At 41.8% G+C, this 15,293-nt stretch overlaps 1 protein-coding gene across 1 annotated transcript in view; it reads right to left on the bottom strand.

The window, feature by feature from the left end:
• The window catches only part of COL28A1 (collagen type XXVIII alpha 1 chain), a 312,775-nt gene that overhangs the window by 287,204 nt on the left and 10,278 nt on the right, over positions 1–15,293 (bottom strand). Inside the window, exon 4 of the mRNA XM_033931029.1 lies at positions 7,758–7,778. Within this exon, the coding sequence (XP_033786920.1) occupies positions 7,758–7,778 (21 nt within the window). The remainder of the gene's footprint in view (positions 1–7,757; positions 7,779–15,293) is intronic.

The following is a 15,293-nucleotide window of genomic DNA, read 5'->3' as shown; positions in this document are numbered from 1 at the left end:
GCTACAAGGGGGTGGGACAGGCCTTCAAGTGGGGGACAGGCCTTCGGGGGGGGTGCAGGCCTTCGGGGGGTGCAGACCTTCAAGGGGGGGACAGGCAGGCAGGCCTTCAAGGGGGGGACAGGCCTACAAGGGGAAGGGACAGGCCTTCAAGGGGGGTGCAGGCCTTCAAGGTGGGACAGGCAGACCTTTAAGGGGGGACAGGCCTTTGGGGGGGGACCATGATTTAGAAGTACACGGAGGGAAGGGGGTGTTCAAAGAGACATGCATATGCCAAACTTTGGGGGGGGGAAGAAATAATGGGTCTGAAAATAGAGGAGAGGGAGAGAGATGATGGACCATGGGATTTAGGGAGGGAAGGAACAGAAAGGGAGAGAAATTGGACACAAGGGATGGTGTGGAGGAGGGATAGAGATACTGGATAGGAGGGTAATTAGGAAAAGAAACGGAGAGATGGTGGACTCTGGGATGGTGGGGAAGGAGGGAGAGATGCCGGATGAAAGGGTATTTAAGAAAAGGTGGATCTGTGGAGGGAGATGAAAAAAAGGAAAGATACCAGACTTCCTGGGAAGGGAAGGGAAATGGAAAGGGAGGACAGAGTTGGCAGATGGATGGTTAGCATGCAGAAAGAAGGAGACCCTGGCAAGCAAGTTATCAGAAGAAAACCAGAGCCTTGGACCAACAAGATTTGAAATATAACCAGACAACAAAAGGTAGAAAAATTAATTTTATTTTCTGTTTTGTGATTATAACATGTCAGATTTGAAATGTGTATCCTGCCAGAGCTGGTGTTGGACTGCAAACGTGAGCTAGGATTTAACAGAAAGAGGAAAAGTCCTTTTTGTTTCTTTATTTTATTTACACCACAGCGCCAGTATGGTTAGGAGAAGCCAAAGGGGGTGAAAAAGCTATAAAACCCACCAGGAGTTTTGAAAAAAATCACCCAACTGGGCAGGAAAATCGAATTGAAAAAACCAATTCAATAGGGCTGAATCGAATCAAAAAAATTTTTTTCCTGTATCTGGCAGCATTAGTTTGCGCTACTGTCTTAGACTTTAGGACCTGGGATTGGGGAGAGATGGCATCCTCAGTACTTTATAATGCAAGTGAAACGAGGATTTGGTCAGACTTTTGAAGGGTCTGCAGAAAAAAAATATTGTATAGGCCGGGGACATGAGACAGCAGGAAATGGGAACTTTTCTTCCTTCTATTTTTGTGAATGGAAAGGCTGAGGATGTCAGAGAGGTCAGTTAAAATATGTGCTTTATAAGAAAATATAATAATGTGTTTTATAAAGTTTATAGCATAGCTGGCCTACCCAGTGAGGTGTTCCTAGTGGTGATGGTGGCAGCGTGTCAATGTGTTGAGAGGAAGAGGTGGTCTGGGAAATTCTGCTGAGCAAACTCCGGGCCCATTTCCACCCCCCAGTTAGTCCACTCCACTCAACTGATTCACACACTGAGTGGGTCTTTGGGTGTTGTTTTGGGATCTCTTCCAGTGGTTTATCTCCTTCTGGTCCAAGGAAGGAAACTTTGTTATCCTTAGCATTGACCTACAGAATATGTTTTTAACAGCGCTGCTTGTGTGGCATTAGGCTATGTAGTGATTGAAAGAAAAAAACAGACCTTTGCACATTTTTGCACTATATGGTGGGTGTATGAGGAGATTCACATTTCCTGCACAGCTAAGTCCATGTGAAGTTACCTTGTGCTGTATTTGACATCTAGCAAGGTCTCTGTTTGAAAGGAAAGATCTAAACTTAAAAATGAAGTGGCCAGAAGTTATGGTAAAAGCAGATAGTGTAGCTGGTTTTAAGAAAGATTTGGACAAATTCCTGGAGGAAAAGTCCATAATCTGTTATTAAGACATGGGGGAAGTGTCTGCTTGCCCTGGATTGGTAGCATGGAATGTTGCTACTCTTTGGGTTTTGACCAGGTATTAGTGTACTGGATTGGCTACCATGAGAATGGGCTACTGGGCATGATGGACCATTGGTCTGACCCAGTTAGGCTATTCTTATGTTATGTTCTCATCTGTAGGGGCCTTTGTTTTCACTTCTTATTTTAATGTATTTTTTTTCTGGGAACTTATCAGTGTTTTTTATAATGGGAACAAAAATGGAAGAGAATTAATGTGTGTGGAATGGGGGGTAACTAATTTCTTCAGCTAAATAATTCAATCCACTTCAAACAGACATAGGAGAACTTGTGCACCATTCACACACCCTCCAACCAAAAACGTCAAAAGAAAAAAACTGTTCGACAACCTCCTAGACATTCGAGCTGCAACACTCGACCCCCAACTCTACAACCAATTGATATCAACCACAGACTGCAAAACCTTCAAAAAGAAATAAAAACCCTTCTATTCAAAAAACACATAAAACCGAACTAACACAATCAGAACTGTCCCAAGCATCACCTGCAACTACTCCATATGTACTTCTAATGTCATGACAATTTAGACATAATTTATGTTATGTTATGTTTGGAATAATGGTTACATATATGAGGTTCGATAAAAGAAAATTTTCACTGCCTGTTTCTATTCTGACCATTTATTCCATTTCATGGTTATTGCAAAAAAAAAAAATTTTTTTACATGGGGGGGGGGGGGTGTCAAAAAATGATGGGCCCCGGGTGCCACATACCCTAGGTACGCCACTGAGTACTGGTCTCATTAATTGATCACATTCATATCTTGTTTAAAGCGGGCTCAAGAGTAATAATCTTACAACTGGACTTGAGCAGTGCTTTCGACTTGGTTGTCCATAACATTTTATTATCATGTTTGGATTCTATTGGAATCTCAGGAAAGGTATGGAATTGGTTCCAAGGTTTCCTAAAAAATAGGTCTTATCAGGTTGTTAGTGCAGGTCAGTTGTCCGCTTGCTGAGTAAATGAAAGTGGGGTTCCTCAGGGATCACCACTTTCGCCAACTCTATTTAATATTTACTTAGCACCACTGGGTCATTTTCTTTATAGTTTACAAGTAAAATTTTTCATTTATGCAGATATTTCAATATTGATCCCTTTAACTGCATTTACACCAGAAATTTAAAATCAGATTTCTTTCATTCTTACACAAGTGGAATTTTGGACTTCTAGTTTCAAATTGAAATTGAATCCAGATAAATCAAAGTTTTTTCTGGCTAGCCCTAATAAGCTTACTGAAACGATGTTGACGGTAAATGGTCAAACTTATTCAATAGTCCCTACTTTTAAAAAATTAGGAGTTACATTAGATCGCACTTTATCATTTAAGGCTCATACAGATTTATTGGTCAAAAGATGTTTTATTACTCTTTGGAAGTTGCATACCATTAGAAAATATTTTGATTTTATATCATTTAAAATACTGGTTCAATCGTCAATTCTTTCAATATTAGATTACTGTAACGTTATTTATTTGGGTGCTATAAAATAACAACTAGTCCATTAAGATTAATTCAAAACACAGCTATTCATTTGATTTTTAATTTAAAAAAAACATGATCACATCAGCTCATATTATCACTGGTTGCCGTTCGAGGCTAGAGTGTTGTTTATATTTGGATGTATTTGCTATAAAGATTTATTTGGGTTAGCTCCATCTTATCTTGTTGCTCATTTTAGATTTTTTAAATGTAAAAAAAATATACGTAGAATCGGTTGGTTTTATTTTCCATCAGCGAAAGCATGCCATTTTAAGAAATTTTTAGATAGGACACTGGCTTTTCAAGCAGGAGTAATGAATTCATGTTTGAATGCTCTTATTACTCCAGCTCTCACTTACCATCAATTTCGGAAAGATTTTTAAACTTATCTATTTAAACAATACAATATTTAACAGATTTCAAAATTATTATGATAGGCAGATTTTTTTATTATTTTTATGGAGTAAGGTTTAAAGTTGCTTAACTATTTTAGTATACATAATCTTTTATTTTTTATTTTGAATAAGTTAGGGTTGTACTTTGTTAGTCAGTATCTTTTATTGAATTATGTTATTTCCTTTTATAAGACATTGTTATTTGGATCTGTATTTTAATTACTTGATGTAATTACAATTGTGTAAACCGCCAAGAACTGATGGTTTGGCGGTATATAACAATAAACTATTTATTATTATTAAACTATTATATAAGATCATAAGAATAGCCTTACTGGGTCAGACCAATGGTCCATCAAGCCCAGTAGCCCGTTCTCACACTGGCCAATCCAGGTCACTAGTACCTGGCCAAAACCCAAGGAGTAGCAGATGAGGACAGAGCTTGCAGGAATGGGGTAGGGACAGGAAAAGAACTCAAGGGGATGGGACAGGAAAATCAGTCCCTGTGTCATTCTCTATTTTACTCCTTTGGTTGAAGGAAGGATCAATTGAAATGTTTGGCATGCACTTTCTAATCTCTTCCACTTATTTTTGAGAGGGACCACATCTGCCCTTCAGCCTTTCAGACCACTTCTGACTCTAAAAAAGCATTGAATGGGTGAAATAGTTGAGTCCCCAGAACTCCTAAGTTCCTTCAGTAAACTTGAATATATCCCAACCAGCCCCATCACTTTATCTACTTTTAACTCCTCGTGAACATATTCTGAAAATATTTCAAGGTTTACCTCACTTATGTTCATATAAGTCTCTGCTTTTTGTAGCCCTTTAGCCCAGTTTACTACTTGTCGAATAGCAGTGCAACTTCACCTTTGGAGGTGAAGTAAAGCTTTGACATTTCACTGACTTAAATGGAAGTCATTAGAAACTTTAAAAATCAGTCTGTATAGGTAAAATCCCCAAGTGGATACCCCTAGAAATAATCACCATGTTGGAGGCCCACAGACCTCAGATCCCCTAACCCAGGCATCCTAGGGCCAAGAACCTTGGATAGGAAACTCCAGACCCAGGATCTTTGGATCGGTTCTCACCAAGCCACTTTCTCTCCTCACCCTCCCACCCCAACCAGTGACTCAGGAATACCCCACCTGTAGCCACTAAAGACTCATCCTTACATCATCTTCTACCACACACCATATTGGGAAATGGTGGTGGTTTGGAAGCTCTCTGCTGCATGGATCTTGCTGGATCAGGGGGATCTCTGGTTCAAGGGTCTCCTTGGATGATGATGCCACGGTTTGGCTTCTATGAATGTTGGAACATTTACCTCGCTGGTCTGTGGTAGAAACTTCTACTACAGCTTTGTAAAAGAAGACCTGATTCTTCCTTTCAACATTTCTTACTTCAGCTATAAGAGGCTCCTTTTACAAAGCTGTTGTAGAGGTTTCTACCACAGACCAGCGAGGAATTCTATGAGTGTCAGAGAATAAGCCAGTGAAAATAATTAGCAATGTAAAAAATAAAAACCCTTTAAAAATCCAGCACAGATTTCTAATGCAGTCTTATTTGCATCAGTCTATAAATTGGGTGCCAACCATATACACTCGAATACAAACTGAGATTTTTGGGCCCCAAAATGGCGGTCTGGGTTTATATTTGAGTCCACCAGAAAGCCGATGCTTTTATACTCCCTTTACAATGACTGGAGCTGCTCTCCTGCACGCCCCCCAGCAACCAGAGCTGCTCTCCTGCAATCTCCTCCCCCCGATGACTGACACTACTTTTCTGTATGCCCCCCAATGTTGCACTGTCCTCCACTCTACCCTGACACCATCGCTGCTTTCTCCTTACCAGCTCCAGTGCTTAATAAAAACCTCCAGTAGCTGTTCAACTAAGGCCTCTCTCTACTGACATCAATACTTTGTCCTGGGCCACTGTAGGTCTTGAACATCTATGCATGCTCAAGGCCTGATGGCTCCTGCGCCACTCTGAGAATCTCAGAGAAGATGGGAGCTGGTGGGATTGGAGACACCTTGAGGAACTCCAATACCTCTGCGTCTCCTTTTTCTGCACTCCAGCCGCATTCGCCCCTCCACCAAGCAGCAAAGCCTGCCATCTGTAGCTGGCCCAGAAGCCTTCCCTCTAACATCAGAGCTAACGTCAGAGAGAAGGTTTCCAGGTCAGCCATGTGCAGTGTGCAGGGCTTGTGACCCTGCAATGAAGTGCAACTGGAAGGCAGCAGGAAGGAGATAACTGACCTGGACAGCTCCAGTACAGTCTTAAGTGAGGGGAACACCAAAGTAGTTAGACCACAGACCACGCACGCATTGGACCAAGGAATGGAGAAAGAGAGGGGGCATGAACTTAGGATAGAGGAGGGAGTGCATTGAGACATGGGAGGGGCACAAACTTGGAACAAAGGCTGGAAGGAGGGAGGGGGCAAAAACTTGGGACACAGAAGGAAGGGAGGGGGCATGAACTTCGGACAGAAAAGGGAGAGAGGAAGAGGGCACAAACTTGGGACATAGGATGGAGGGAAGGAGGGAAAGATGCTGAGGTGCAGATAGAAATAGGGAGAATTGTTGGGCATGAGTATGTGAGTGCGTGAAAGAGAGGTGGTGCACATGGGGAATGGAAGAAAGAGGAGAACTTTTGGGCAAAGGGAGGGAGAGGAGTGAGGTACAGATGCATGGGGAGAGAAAGATGAGAGGAAAAAATGTTGGATATGGTGGTAGAGAGGGAACAGTGGAACAGATTGAAAGGGATGCAAGAGGGAGGAATGTTGGGCATAGTGGGGGTTGAGAGACGGATGTGGATGTGGCAGTAGAGGGGTGGGAGAGATGCACACTGGATTCCTCTCTCTCTCTCTCTCTCTCTTTCCCCACTCCCTTTGAAGCAAGAGAGGGAATGAGAGATAAAGAGATGGTGGACAGCAAGAGAGAGAGGGAGACCTGTTGCACATGAAGGTGGAGGAGAGAGGAAGAAATGCTGTGCAGGAATGAGGAGGGGAAAAAAGGGAGATTGATCCAGGACAGAAGGGAGTGAGGAATCTGTACAATGGGAGAAAAGGAAGAGGGAGAAATATTGGACTATGATAGAAGGAAACAATGGACAGCAACAGAAAAATTTGCAGAAGACGGGAAAGCAGAAAAAAGAGAAACTGGGAACAACTTGATGGAAAAAATAAAATTCCAAACAACAAAGGTAAAAAAGGAATTGATTAACTGAAATATGTTAGCTTTGGGAAATGTATATAGCAGATGTTTTTGTATTGTGTTTAAAAGAAAAGGAAATGTATTTCTGGTTTTATATCTCCAGTGCTGAAGTAGATTTTCTCACCAGGATCACCCAAATTTTTAATCTTGGTTTATATTTGAGTCAACCTTTTTTCCTCCTTTTTTGGGAGGGGGGGAAGAGAAAGGTCACCTTGGTTTATATTTGGATTGGTTTATATTTGAGTATATACGGTAATTTACTTCCCCTGACCTGGCCTCATTCACTTTTTACATCCTTAAATTTTGGCATTCATCCCTAGTCAGTTTTTAAAGATGCCAATTTAGGCCCCTGACTGATAATTGCTCCTACAGCAAAATTTGATATCTGTATGCTACAGCATATTCCTCACTTACCCTTGTCACCCAATGAGTGAATATAAACTGTAAAATGAACTTTCTTCAGTTACAATGAAATAAGTTACGCATACACTGAACGTAAGCTACTACCTTCAAACAAATTGGAATTACCTTTTCTGATACATTTCTGGACAAACTCTGCAATCCTGTTCATTCTCTCAAAAGCCAACTTGACGTATGTTACATAAATAATAGTTTGTTATTTTTATTACTATGGTATTGAGGTCTAACAATAAAAAATGACTATGAGACAGATGTTGAAAAAGTAGACATATTCAAAATGTAGCACTATAGAGTAGACAAAATATTCACAAAACTTACCCGCTCGTTGGCAAAGGTAACCTGTGAAAACAAAAAGAAAACCTAATAACTATATTGTCCTTTTGTTCCTATTTTATCCAGCTCTATACAAAACAATTCAGTCTACTTGTGGATAGCAGCTATTAGTAATGCTGAGCTTTAAATGGATTGCAAGACAGGAGCCAGTAATGCCCCCCTCCCCCCCCCCCCCCACCCCGACTCTTCCGAGAAGCAAAAAGAAAACTGCAGACTAGATGCAGGCTATGTTTATTATAACAAATACAGTAAAACCTTGGATTGCAAGTAACTTGATTTGCAAGTGTTTTGCAAGACAAGCAAAGTATTTGATATACAAGCAAGTACAGTATACACAACTGAGCTGATGGTTCTTCTCTCTCTGCAAGAATGAAGTGACTGTTCTAAACGAGCAAAGTCTTGCAATACGAGTACGTATAGTATTTTCTATTAAAGTTTTGGGGTTGTGGAACGAATCATCTGAGTTTTCCATTATTTCCTATGGGGAAATTCGCTTTGATATACGATTGCTTTGGATTACAAGCATGCTTCTGGAACGAATTATACTCGCAAACCAAGGTTTTACTGTATTTAATGCAGTTAAATGTTACCACCTTATTACAAACTAAGAGATCCTGGTACATACTAGTCTGCAGTTTTCTTTTTGCTTCTCACTTGCCACTTTTGCACTGCAGACCATGTTGGACTTCTTTTGCTGTTTGTCCCCCTGACTCTTCCCCTATACACACTCTCCCTCCCAAACTTGTCCCAAGACTTGCTGCTGGAACTGGGACTTGTTAGGAGAGTGTGGCACAGCGGTCAAAGCTACAGCCTCAGCACCCTGGGGTTGTGGGTTCAAACCCACACTGCTCCTAGTGACCCTAGTCAAGTCACCTGATCACCCCAGGTACATTAGATAGATTGTGAGCCTGCCAGGACAAATGGAAAAATCCTCAAGTACCTGAATAAATCCATGTAAACTGTTCTGAGCTCAAAGCTAGATTATTTAACTCATTGTATGTAGGTTTTTCATAATCCTGTTTTAAAGGCTCTTCAATTGGTCTAAAACACTGTCACTTGACTACAAAGTATCTGAAACACACGATATTATCATATCACATTGTGTCTTAGGGTTCTACACTGGCTTCTTGTTAAGTTCAGGCTTAAGTTTAAAGATCTGATTTTAATTCAATCAGCACAATTGGAAAAGTTATGATCGACTTAATTATACTTTCTGGTGGGCGAACTTATGTTCCAATTACAAGTATGAAAGAATGAAAGCTGAATTTTTGGGATATAGTAATGCATTTAAAATGGTGTGGAGCCCATTGGCATCATTTATTGCGTCACATTAGCTGTCATCTATTTTTCTTTTTTGTTGATTTCCTTACGCATCCAGGGTGGGAGAGAGGGAGGGGGGAAAGCATTATTATTTATTGAAATTATATAGGTGGTGTCTACTTTTATTGGTAAAAGGGAGGGGGGGGAGAAAATGATTGCTTTCAAAATGTTTGTATATTTAAAGTGCTTTTCCTAATTTGTTTATGTTTAAATTCTTTGTAATGCACTGTTAATATTTGAAAATTAATAAAGATTAAAAAATAAAAAAAATTCCATACTTTATGAAAACTATATTGAAAATTTACATGCCAAGTAGAACCATAAGGTTGGAAGGGATGCAGCATCTATCAATTCCTTCCTTGTCTAAAATTCAATTTGCAGAGACTAGTACTGGCTCATTTTCTCATGGCTGGCCTGCACGGATGGAATAACTTACCAAGCAGCCTGAGACTAATGTCCAATACTACATATTTTAAAAAGCAACTAAAAACATTGCTGTGTTTTTTTGTTTTGTTTTGCTCAGGCATTTGGTAGAGAAATTATGTGACACGGTGAATGTTGTTTACTTGAGCAAAAACATACGCAGTACTATTAATGACACTTTTGCTGGTTTTTGCAGTTTTCCATTGAGAGTAGATGTTCTTTTACCCTTGGTTGTATGTTTTCGTTATCTTATTTTTTGTTTTCTGAAAGCACATTTGACTCATATGCTGTTATTACATTACATTAGTGATTTCTATTCCGCCTTTACCTTGCGGTTCAAGACGGATTACATAAAAATTATGATATTAAGAAGTACATATTGATAAGATATCAAGAAGTACTTAATAGTTTGAACATTTTCTAATTTGCTAAGGAGTAGTTGGTAATGCAGGAGGAGTTCGGAACATTATTGGTAGTGTTATACAGGTTTTATGTATTTTTTTTGAAAAGTAGGGTTTTTGTTTCTTTTTTGAAGGTTTTGTAGTCTGTGGTCGAAGTCAGCAGATTGGTGAGTTGTTTTTAATGTATGTTTTATGATCTGCCTAGAGGAGAGGTGGAAATTATCAAGTAACTAAGCCCCCCCCCCCCTTTACAAAAGTGCAAAAGCGGTTTTTAGTGCTGGCTGGTGCGCTGATGCTCTGCGTAGCTCCTGACACTCGTACAGTTCCTATGAGCATCAGGAGCAGCTCAGAGCATTCGGCGTGCTGGCCTATGGCCTTTGGAAAGGGGGGTGGGATAAATAAACGTGTCCAACATCACTCAAAATCCAAGGTGGGTGGGAGGGGGGGTTGGAAATATTTTTTAAATTTTAATTTGAGTGCAATTTTTGAATAGGAAGATGGGGGGATATATGTATTTGTCATAGATTACAATTTTGATTGAATTTAAGTGTTATTGTAGTGTAATATGATTGTATAATATGTTGCATTTATTTTTTTGCTTCAAAATGAATAAAGATATTTAAAAAAAAAAAAAATCCAAGGTGCTTGCAATGGAGCTAATCACCAGGAATATCCAAAACCTAATCTGTGAGTCATATGTCAAGTTATATGATAGTCCAGCCAATGTCAGTTAAAGTTATCAGACGTATCTGCAAGGTTTGCTCTATAGATACTACAGAGTGCCCCACTTCAAGAAACAACTGTCAGGGGCTGTAGAAAAGCACCAGAATTGCTGGTGCAATGACAGCATACTTACAATAAGATCAAATGTCAGGGGTCCTTTTATCAAGGCGTAGTAGGGGTTTAACGCGCAGAATACCGCGCATTAAACCGCCTGCCGCACTAGTCGCTAATGCCTCCATTGACGAGGTGTTAGTTTTTTGGGTTGCCGCAGGGTTAGCGCGTGATGAAATGTCCGACATCCTAACCCCCATAGCGCGCCTTGATAAAAGGAGCTCTAAAACTCCATAATCTTGCATGTGAAAGTTTACATTGAGCTCAGTATGTTTTCACTGGTCATAGGCACCAGTAGGCATTGAAACTCTTAGGTACACTCCACTTATGCCAGGGTTTTCTTGGCCTAAATGAGAGCGCCTAAGTCAAACCATGCCCAAAAGCTACCCCTAACCATAATTACTTTCTGGCAGGCACCTCAAAGTGGTAGGCGCCTAGGGGCTAATTAATTTTTTTTAATTCTTTTTAATTGTTTTTCATGGCACTTTTCAATTAATGGCATCAATTAAGCTAATTAAGAAAATTAAGTTAGGCACCTAGATCTGCTAGGTCAGGGGTAGGCAACTCCGGTCCTCGAGAGCCACAGGCAGGTCAGGTTTTCAAGATATCCACAATAAATATGCACGAGATAGATTTGCATCTCAAGGAGGCAGTGCATGCAAATCTATCTCATACATATTCATTGACAAAATGCCCAAATAACAGCTATGTTTCACACTGCTTCTTATGCTTTTAAATAATTCATCATTTATTATAATAATATAGCACCATCAAAACCTTAAACATTTTAACATTATTTCATACTAAGCATACACACAGTTATTCTCCCAAACAGTGAAGACCCCCCCAATCTATCCAACACATAGAAAAAGTTAAAATTCATGAAAAGTTCATTCTTTCAATAAAACACTTTATTCAGTGCCTAATCTTCTTATCTGTATCAGTTGTCAATTATCTTCTGCATGCCGTTGTCTACTGGATTTGCCTCCACTTTCATTCAATCAAACCTGATCTATTAAACTTGAGCTATTAAAAAGTCTTATAAGCCCCAGTGGGTTAATTAATACATATTCATTGAGGATATCCTGAAAACCTGACCTGCCTGTGGTTCTCGAGGACCGGAACTGCCTACCTCTGTGCTAGGTGATCCATTCTAGGCACCTAACTTCAGGTGCCATTTATAGAATCTGGGCCTTAGTGTCTTAGCACCTAACTTAATTTTCTTAATTAGTCAAAATTTAAAAGTGCCATTAAAAACTAGTAAAAACAAAAATAAAAAAAATTAAATAGCTGGTAGGTGCCTAACTTGGTAGGCGCCTATCACTTTGAAGAAGGTATCTACTCTGAGGCACCTACCAGAAAGTTAGCTTGGTTAGGGGTAAATTTGGGGCAGATTTTGGGTGTGGTATCACTTAGGTGCTCTTGTTTAGGCCAATAAAACTCTGGCATAAATAGACTGTGCCTATGGGTTTCAACGTCTACCAGTGCCTAATTGCTTAGGCACCGCTAGGCATGATTCTATAAATCAGTGTCCCGCAAACTTTCTTGAGCTGCGGCACACTAAAGGTAGTGGCCGTGGCTCGAGGCACCTGAAAGTGCATGGATATCGCCATGATGACATCATGCGCATGTGTGTCATCATCGTGTCAATGTCCAAGTGTGTGTGAAGGCCCTCCAGGCGGGCCCTGAGACACCAATGGGGGGGTGCCAGAAGGGAAGAGGGCCAGAGAGAAGGATAGGTGCTGGCGCCCACTGATTGCCTACAGGACGTGCCTCTCGCCACGAAAGGCACGTCCTGTAGGCAGTCAGCTGGCACCGTTGCCGGCGCCTCTCCTCCTCCCCAGTGTACCGTGGCACACCTGAAATCTCAGGAGGCACACTAGTGTGCCCTGGCACACAGTTTGAGATACACTGCTATAATTGGTGCCTAGAGGATGATTGACAGTTGCACTCAATGATGCCTACAAGTTAGGTGCCATTTATAAAATCAGAGCCTAAGTGCTCCCATGTTAAGTCCACATTATCCAGTTAGCATACACTAATGTGAATGTGCTAGCAGGATATGCCCACCCATGGCATGATCCCTCCTTAAAAATTTTTTTTTAAATTTAATTAGTGTACACTAACAGGCAAAATACCATATACAGTAAATGTTTTGCAGTAAGCCTTTTTGGGCACACTAAGGGCTGAATTCTGTATAGGTTGCCCGGTCTCAGAAGCCAACTAAGCGGCTTGTGAGAATCGTACATGAGCGTCCTATATAGAATCGTATCTGTCCTCACAGACAGATGCATAAGCTGCCTAATAACCCAATTCTCTAACCAGCATCCATGTCACAGCTGCCGGTTAGAGAATTGGGTTGCCGCTGAGCTGATTGCAGCACGGGAATCTCCCTGCCACGATCAGTTTAGCGGCCACTGCAAGGAGCCTGTCCCCCCCCCCCCTGCAAAGATTACTGGCAGAAGGGATGCACAGTCCCTCCTGCCAGAACCCCCAAAGCCGCCCCAACCCCTGATTGTCCATGGCAAGAGGAGTGTCCAATTCCTCCTGCCGCCACCCCACCAAGACATCCACTGGCAGGAGGGATGCCCAGTCCTTCCTGCCGGGGCCCTTCCCCCCCAAAGATCATCAGCAGGAGGGATGCTCAGTTCCTCCAGCTAGAACCCCCTCCTCCCCACACACACACACACACCTCACTGAGACATCATCCTGCAACTGACGCTTCCCCCCCCCTCCACAAGCCCATCCGGACCCCACCAGTACCTTCTTTAGTTGGCCAGCCAAAGGGATGTTTACTCCTTCCAGCTGGCAGGCCCGCCTCCACTGAATGGCGGGCCTTCCCCTTCTCGGTGCATTGTGGGATGCACCGTGGAGGGGCCTAAGGCACTGATTGGCCCAGAAGCTTAAGGCCTCTCCCATAGGAAGGGCCATAGGCATCTGGGCCAACTGGAATCTTAGGTCTTCCCCCAGTGCATTCTAGGATGCACTGGGAGTGGCCTAGGACTCCGATTGGTCAGATCCCTTAGGTCACTCCCATGAGGGAATAGACAAAAAAATCCCCAATATTTCTGGGAAATGATTGCTTTCCCCTTTATTAAGGCTGCTCTTGATTCAGCTCTTAATTTAAGTCAGGATTCTCATGGCTTGTGCATTTCCAACATACAGTTCACAACATAAATTGTAAGAGCCACAGAACCCGATTGGTTCCACAATTTCTCCCCCCACGATGCACCGAAAAGGGGAAGGGCCACCATTCAGTGGAGGCAGGCCTGCTGGCCGGAAGGAGTAAACACCCCTCTGGCCGGCCAACTAAAGAAGGTACTGGTGAGATCTGGGGTGCCGGAGGTCTTGGGTGGGTGGAGGGGTTCCTGCCGATGATCTTTGCAGGGATGGGGGGGGGTTCTGGTAGGAGAGACTGGGCATCCCTCCTTCTGATGATCTTTTGGGGGGGCTGGGGGATGACTCAGGGAGGGGGGTTCTGGTAGGAGGGATTGGACATCCCTCCTGCTGGGGATGTATTGTGGTTGTGGCAGCAGGATGAATTTGGCACTTCTCCTGCTGCGGGCATTTGAGGTGGGGGAGCTTTGGTGGTTCAAACATTAAGGAGTGGGCATCCCTCCTGCTGGTTGTCTTAGCAAATGGAGGGGGATGGACAGGTTCCCTGCCGTGGCCGCTAAACTTATTGCTGCAAGGAGATTCCCTTGCCGCAATCAATTTAGCAGCTGCATCTATTTGAAATGTAGGCCAGCATTTTGCTGGCCTACATTTCAAGAGTCTATTGCGGCCCTAGGGAGATGCCTAGGGCTGCTTAAGCTCGCCTAAGGCCACTTCTGGGCAAAACCATGCTCACGTCTAGCCTTCGATGAGCTTAGGCAGCCCTACATGACTTCTAATTGGCTGATTAGACAGCGGTAGGATACCTACTGCCACCTACATTCGGGACGCTGTTTATAGAATTTGCCCCTAACTGCGTGTTAGGGCTTAATGCCCTTTAGTTAAAGGGTACCGAGTAATTTATTGAAAGCTGTTCTCCTTCAAGCCAGATAAAAGTATGTGCAAGCTTCCAGAATAAATATAGTTTTAGCCAGATTCTAAAGAAACATTCCTACGGGGGTACTTAGGATGCTGGAGAAAAACAACATAACAATTTGCATAGATTTGATTTTCAAATCAATGCATGATATTTTGCTCCCATTACATCACTCATAGGAAAAAAATGCAAATATACCTGATTTATTTCACTTTGGAAATGTGTTAGAAAGCGCAAGAGTTCAAAATACCTGTATATATTTATAACGATATGGATTATTTGAAAATTGTCTTATAACAGTAAATGTTTTAAAGAATTTAACTAGTTAATTAAGGAGTTGAGCTAAATCTTGTCCTGTCCAGAGTGGCTAAATATATCCATATACAGTAAGTTTACTAAGTGGTTATATTTAGCTGCTTCAAGGTTCTTTCAGGTGTATCTGAGAAAAACTGCAGAAATGTACTATGTTCTCGCCATCTCTATTTGATAGGCAGAGGGAATTGAAGTGCAATA

This window comes from Geotrypetes seraphini, chromosome 2 (assembly GCF_902459505.1).
Source record: "Geotrypetes seraphini chromosome 2, aGeoSer1.1, whole genome shotgun sequence".
NCBI classification, from domain to species: Eukaryota; Metazoa; Chordata; class Amphibia; order Gymnophiona; family Dermophiidae; genus Geotrypetes; species Geotrypetes seraphini.
The sequence above is the reverse complement of the archived record's forward strand: the minus strand, read 5'-3'. Positions and strand labels throughout refer to the sequence as shown.